Source organism: Lactuca virosa, chromosome 1 (assembly GCF_052849685.1).
Source record: "Lactuca virosa cultivar CGN04683 chromosome 1, Lactuca_virosa_CGN04683_v6, whole genome shotgun sequence".
Lineage (NCBI taxonomy): Eukaryota > Viridiplantae > Streptophyta > Magnoliopsida > Asterales > Asteraceae > Lactuca > Lactuca virosa.
The window spans coordinates 58815782-58823165 of NC_136426.1; the positions used below are offsets into that span (position 1 = coordinate 58815782).

The 7384-nt window shown below is 34.9% G+C and overlaps 1 protein-coding gene across 1 annotated transcript; it reads right to left on the bottom strand.

Moving 5' to 3' along the window:
* Nucleotides 1-3637: 3637 nt before the first annotated feature.
* LOC145136609 (putative receptor-like protein kinase At1g80640) lies at nucleotides 3638-6695 on the bottom strand. Its single transcript, XM_079070742.1, has 10 exons — nucleotides 6354-6695; nucleotides 5926-6099; nucleotides 5424-5674; nucleotides 5220-5352; nucleotides 5068-5131; nucleotides 4810-4906; nucleotides 4628-4730; nucleotides 4425-4543; nucleotides 4242-4331; nucleotides 3638-4012 (listed from the first exon to the last, which is right to left on the bottom strand). The coding sequence occupies exons 1-10, from the start codon at nucleotides 6526-6528 to the stop codon at nucleotides 3881-3883; spliced, it is 1338 nt and encodes a 445-aa protein (XP_078926868.1). The 5' UTR covers nucleotides 6529-6695; the 3' UTR covers nucleotides 3638-3880.
* Between the last annotated feature and the right edge of the window lie 689 nt (nucleotides 6696-7384).

Consider the following 7384-nt stretch of genomic DNA (forward strand, 5'->3'; position numbering starts at 1 on the left):
TGTGGTGATCCATGGATACTCTATGGAGGTTAAAACCCATGGAGCATAAGGAATGGGTAAAGTCATGAGTTACATGGTGTAACCCTAATAGCCACACTATATAAGAACCCCTTTAGTTCAAGAAATTGGCACTAGTGATACATATTTTGAGGGCTAGCCGATTTGAACATGTATGTCTTCTTCTCATCGTTATTCCAAGAGTTCATGATGTTGTGTGAACCATTTGAGGTGTCACACTTGGGGCACTAGGCTCTCAAGCTTCATGGAGTCAAGCAACAACAACAAGGTATGTATTCTATCTATTTTATTATCCTAGTATCAATGTTTTGGTATGCTAGTTAGGATAATACCTTGGATAATCATATTTGCATGTATAATAGAGAAAACATAGATCCAAGGTATTTAGGGTTGCATGTACACTTAGGAGTGTTAGAATGCTCAAAACCCATCAATAAGGTGTCTAAGTCCATAACTATTTCTGGTATGTACTTGACCCGACCCGACATGGTCCATTTGGGTTGCATGGCACCATGCAATTGGATAAACTAAAATGAGAGAAATAACACTTATGGTTTATTAATAAATTATAAGTTCTAATATATTAATAATATTATTTAATTAGTTTGATCAAGAATTAATTTAGAATTAATTAAGTGATCAAAAGATAACTAATTAAATATATGGGTAGATTATGTAAATCTTCCATATATTATATAGTGGGCTAAGAGGCTCCATGGATTATCAAGTTGGGTTCCACCCATAGGATGCTCCAAGGATGCTCCATGGGAGTTACAAACCCATGGGTCATGGAAATGAAGAGTCATGACACATTAGGGTTTACATGGTGTAACCCTAGATGTGTCAACACTATATAAGAAACCCATTCTCCACCAAAATTGGCTACACATAAGAAACAAGAGGGCTAGAGCCGATTTTGCAAGTGTAAGATTCTCTGAAAGTTTACTCCTTTGCATTTGGTGTTGTGTGAAGCATTTGAGGCATCACACTTGGTGCTAGGCTCACAAGGTTTCAAGGATCATAATCAACAACAAGGTAAGTTATTCTATCTTTCATTCAAGTTAAAAATGTTCCCCATGTATGCTAGATAGGAATATAACCTTGGAATTCAACTTTGCATGATTATTAGACAAACATAGATCCAAGGTTATTAGGGTTGCATGCACACTTAGGAAGTGTTAGAATACTCAAAACCCATCATAAACACAGTGAGGAAACTCACCCCACACTGCTGAATCTCCCAGAAAGAATATCTGGTTACTGGCCCGCTAAATTCTCCGCGCTATCAATCACAAAATAATCATCCAATCAATAATCGGATCCTGACCTACGCTGGGAGTCCAAACTAGGGTAAAAGACTTTTTTACCCTTTCCATAACTTGGCCCAATCCAAATGACCAAGGCCTAAGTTCCATAATAATCACTCAAAGCCCAATATGGCCCAATTTTCCAAATTGGGCCCAAATCCCTTTCATGGGCCTACAACCAAGGAGTCCAATAAAATTCCAACAGCCCAACAAGAGAATCATGATGGCCCAACAAGGCCCAAGACATCACAAACTCAACCTAGCCCAACACCAGAGAGATGGATGTTACACCAATGTTAGCTTAATATTTTTTTTTTGTTTTTCAAAAAGTTGAAACTCTTCGATATATAATGATAGGTTGTGGGATAGTGATGACTTATGTGTCTAGATTGAGATTCCAGGCAATGATGATGGATCATACATTCCCTACTGAGCAGTTTTAGTAGGAATGATTGAAACATAGGTCCACACAAGTAACTAGTGGACAATTGTAAATATATAATATAGAGCTCCAACATCCCTAAAAGAATAATCCCACGCTAACGGGGCCTTACTTATTCGGGGGGAGAGTGGAGCCTCGAGAAGCACTGTTGAGAGGAATATCTTTGGCCCCTCTTCATTCTCTATAGGGTTCCAAACCTTTCTTCAACATAGGTGACAAGGAGCGAGGCCGCGATGGAAGAGATGAAACACGGGAATAAGAAGTAATTCCATTACCTTTTTTTTCATTTTTATAGAGGGGGATGGAGAAAGTGGACAAAACAAAATCGCATTTCTCATCGAACAAATACAGGAAAAGAATCATATTCAAAACGCTCCTAACTCAAGCCCTTCCTTCATAGAGCCATGTATTGTAAGTGATCTAAACCTGCCCGGAGCGAGCCCCCATAGAGGCAAGTGAAGTTGGTGAGTCGTATGATTTTGTATCAATATAATGAGATAATAATACGAAAAAAAAATACTTTTTGGGGGTTGTTAGGGATCTGTATTATTTCATTATATTGGATTTCCTCGGAATCCGATATATAATTACAATTTTCCATCGGTTACCTGTGTGGACCTATGTTTGAATTATCAATCAACGTTAACCATTTTTTCATAATTGTTTGTTGATTAATCAATGTCATATGAAGGACCATGAGCAACTTTCTTACATTTATGCTTATTATCAACCTCATGTACAAGTCCACTGTAAGCAACTTGTGTTGCATAGTATGTCTAGAAGACTCAATGTAATATGTAATAAATTACATATGTGATTATTTTGGGTACTGTATGACCCATTTACGTTGAAATAATTTTCCGTAGGAAGTGGATTTGTAGTGGGTGATGTAGATTGGTATGTAAGTAATCAGTTAACACCATTTTTTAAAACATGATTCGCAACAAACAAGTGCGTTGTATTCAGAGACATTTTAGTAACCATATTAACAAAATATTTTATATCATTGTCATTAATAATTTGCATAACAGCGTTTGATCCATGACATGGAAAAAAAAACAAATTTGATTAGTGTGTAATTTGGACTTGGAAGTCACCATGTTAATCAACCCCAAAAGTTGATATCTTAGGTTAAATTCACACAATATCATGGTGTCATATATTAGATAACTTCGTTCATTTGCTCCTATTGTCCTCCATGACGAAAAGCTACACGGAATAAATGATTATATAAACTCATTTTTAATAATAAAATGGTGGATTGAGATAGAAAATAAGAAGAATAAAACTCGGGATTGAGATAGAAAATAAGAAGAATAAAACTCTAAACCTATGAAAAGATCAAAATAAATCTTTGAATTCAGTTGTCTCTAAGATCTCAATCTGAAATATACCTGGAATATACATACAAGGAATCAATCTGGGATGTAGCTAACCTTTGACATGTCATATGCCGAAAGACTTTTATATCACATCTCACCAATTCTCTGCGAGTCCTATACAAAATTGAATAGTCCGAAACGGGACGCTCCGGAATTTGTGGCCATTTTTTCAAACCTAGAAACTTTTGGTCCCTTTTATAAAAGTTATTACATTGGGGGAGATTTAATAAAGATGTTTTTTTATTAAAAATAAATTAGTGGGTTATTGACATTGCAATACAAATAAATTGAAGATGCTCTTATAGCTTGAGCTCGACTCGTGATATGATTCAAGCTCGTTTTAATATATTCGAACCCGAACTACATTTCAAAATCAGATAACTCCCAAAATGCTGACTTGTTTGCAGTCCTACAAACAACTATCGATGCACAAAGTACAACATCATAAACAAGAAAATAGTTAAAGATGACTACATTTTCCATATCAATTCATGTGAAGTTCCTAATTAAATTCATGTGACCAACAACCAACTACAGAGTCACAAAATAAGTGTGTTTTGCTATACTGATACATTAAATGTTGATCTCATGTACACTGTACTTAAAGTACACCCATACATGCATAACAACATTTAGGACCCAACAAGGATTAGCTTAACAACTCACCTAACTAAACTTGCATCCTAACATCAACAATCTATACACACACACACAAACATGAATCAAATTAATCAAGATTCGGTAACTCTTAATGACCCTCCAAGCTCAACAGGTACAAGTGGGATGAACGAATGCAAGACATCTGTTATCAATGGCCTGTAACTTGGTTCCGGTTGTACACATAGCACAGCCACAGCAGCAACCTTTACAACAAACAAACGCGAAAAAAAAAATCTTAATTTAAACTGATAAATGAGGGTATTTACTTCTTTTGCACAGGAGACTAAAAACAAATCTATGTCCCACCTTTTTTGGTGGGACAAAAGATTACAACTTTTGTCTTGTCGACATCAGTCTCGGTAGTGTAGGGCAAATACAGTACAGTCTGTTCTGTGAAGGGCCAATAGGGTTGAAAAGAAAGATTATACTAACTTGATACAAGTGTTTCAAGTCCATTGTATCTCTAATCATGGGATCAACGATGTTAGGAAGCTTTGATCTGTCGGTTAGCTGAGGCATTGCCTGATGAACAAATTCAAATTTTAAAATTTTAAAAGATTAGGGTTTGGAAATTTGTTAAAGATATAAATATGGTTGATTGATTATATTGCTTACCCATGTGACGATAGATTGGCATTGAGATGGTGACATTTTCTCCACGGGTTTTCTCCCTATTAAAAGCTCGAGAAGGACAACTCCAAAAGCGTACACATCACTTTTATCGGTAAGTTTACCTGTAAAATTTCACTTATAAATTATAATCTCTACATTTTAATAAAAAAATATGTTCATCGATTGAAAAATGAAGTATTGCATACCATCTAAGAGGTATTCGGGAGCTACGTAACCTAATGTTCCTGAAAGTTTTATGTTGTTCTTCCCCTGAACCCCACCAGTAATCGCGAGCCCAAAATCAGAAAGCTGAATCCAGTAAATGAAGCAAAGAGTCTCAGATTTCTATTATATCATGGTTCTAAAGATTCAGAATTAGGGTTCTTACTTTAGCATTGTAGTTGGAACCTAGAAGAATGTTGGACGATTTCAAATCTCTATGAATCACAGGCGGAGTACATCGCTCGTGAAGATACTCTAGTCCTCTATTCGATCAAAATCAATAATCAAGATTCAATAATTTGACATGATCCAAGAAGAAAACGGGTAAATCAGTGATCAAACACAACCCATATCGACCCAATTTTGGGTTAATTGGTCAAAATTGAAACCTTTAATAAAGATAAGCCAAAGTCAATGGAAATACCTTGCAATATCAAGTGCAATTTTCATTCGGTGCTGCCAGCTTAAACCACTTCCATGAGAGGGCCCTAAGTAATTTATTAAAGAAAAAAAACACAAGTAATAACCATTAAGTGATGAAAAATATAATAAGACACAAAATGATAGAAAAATTACCATGCAATTGGGATTCTAATGAACCATTATGCATCATCTCGTAGACCAAAAACCTTGTCTCATCATGTATGCAATAACCCAAAAGATTAACAATGTTTTGATGCTGAATTCGGCTTAAACAATTGATCTCATTCTGCAACCAAAACAAAGAACTGGTAAATTGCTACAATTTATACAAGTAATCTTTTTTTTTTTTGAAGTTACCTCAAATGCTCTTTGTGAATCTGGTCCTCCGCCATGGATTCTTTTAACAGCTGCAAGGAAATGGTCATTGAAACAAGCTTTGTACACACTCCCAAATGCACCATGGCCTATGATGTTGTCTTCATGAAAATTGTTTGTTGCAGACACTAACCATTCGTATTCTATAACAGTGGCAGATCCCTTTTTACCAGCCATTCTTAGAGGGTTGAATTTATCCAAAATTGGACCCAATGATAGCCCTTTTGAAGCATCTATGAGTATGCACAAGCACAAATTTGATCAAGATTAAAAGTGGTCATAATGTTGGGGGTATTTGATGTGCCTTTTGAAAGTAATCATCTCAATAATAAGTTTCGAAGTATTTGATTGACTTTTAATTATTGGGGCAAATAATCAATTCTGGATATACAAGAATGAAATGATCACCCCGATATTATAAAATGAAAAGCGTATTCAAATACCCTTTAGTAAAGGAAAAAAGAAAAAAGAAAAAAAGAGATACCTTGGCTTTGTTGCGCTTTCTGGGTATTGGAGGTTTTTGAGATTTTTAACCTGTAGATCCAGAAACATGATAAGAACAGCAAAATTGCAGCAAGAAGAGTTGAAGCAACAATGAGTGCTACAAGAATCTTCTTGTTCAAATCTTCATGGTGCACCACTCTGATTTCAGATACACCTGTATTTCGCAAGGACCCCGATCAACAATTTGTAAACCAAAACGGCCATAAGTACCCGTTTTGCTTTGTTAAAGAAAGTAAATAAGACTATATTATCAAGAGTTCTTGAACATTCAGTGAGTCGTTTCATCAAACAGATAAACTGCATTGAACTTGGAACTGAAGTTTAACACTTGACCCATTTGAAACATGTCCAAAATTGCGAAAATGCATGTTTTCAGCAATTAAAAAGGATGAGGGGTTTGTAAGTTACCTGGAGATCGAGCTTCGTTTTCGGTGGATATTTGAGAAAAAGGAGGTTTTTTCTCGCTCGGAAGAACAGGGTCAGCCATGGAGGATAGAGGTGGGTCGGTGGTGAAAGCATCAACTGGGAGTGTAAAAGAGCATAAAACCAAAATGGGTATAATGAAAACAAGATTCATATCCATTTTGATGCAGAAAGATTTGTTTAGAAGAGAATGGGGAGACAAGAGAAGCCAAGGGAAGCTAAGATCGGAAGATATACCCAAATTCCATGTGTTTTGTCTTTCATGGTTTCATGCTTTGAATTTCGAAACTCTCTCTTTCTCTCTCTCCTTTTTTACTCCCTCTCTCATTATTTGACATAGATATGAATGAAAATAGCCAGACATTACTCAGTTTATTTTTTAAGTTTAATATAATTTAATGCTCGATAGTATATTTTAATGGTAAATTTATATTATGATATAAATTATTATAATTTTATTGTTTTAACTTTTAAATAAACTAGGAAAGAGCCCATACGTCGCATGGGTTAGAAATAATTTAGAGTTTTCTGAAAAAATGACTCGAAGTGATAATTTAAAAAAACATGTAAAACCGACAAAATCCAAGACTTTACAATAGGGTCGACTACCCATTGACCAAGGAATGACCAAATGTGTAATAACCACAAAAAATTGTGCAAAAAAATATAGAACAATATTGGAAAAAGTATCGAAATATAACAATATTGGAAAAGGTAGAGACTAAATTGACAATTGAACATACTTTTGTGGATGGAGATTGCAAGTGTAAAAGTTGAAGGATGAAAACTGTGAAACCCCCTAAAAAGTGGTGGCAGAAACCAAAAGTCCTAAACTCCTATGGCAAATCTGTGAAGGAAAGAAAACTATGGGGTAAAAATGTGAATGTTAAAAAGTTATTGTTCAAACATCCCACGAGATTTAATATATATATATATATATATATATATATATGAAAAAAGTGAATATATATATATATAAATTATTTTTATGATCTTAAAACATTTTTAATATGATT

What these genes read in the sequence shown, in the direction of transcription:
- LOC145136609 (XM_079070742.1), bottom strand. Translation starts at nt 6,528, where the DNA reads ATGGATATGAATCTTGTTTTCATTATACCCATTTTGGTTTTATGCTCT. An exon ending in GAAAGCGCAACAAAGCCAAG is followed by an intron (nt 5,675 to 5,925) that starts GTATCTCTTTTT and finishes GCATACTCATAG; the next exon opens with ATGCTTCAAAAGGGCTATCA. An exon ending in ATTCACAAAGAGCATTTGAG is followed by an intron (nt 5,353 to 5,423) that starts GTAACTTCAAAA and finishes TTTTGGTTGCAG; the next exon opens with AATGAGATCAATTGTTTAAG.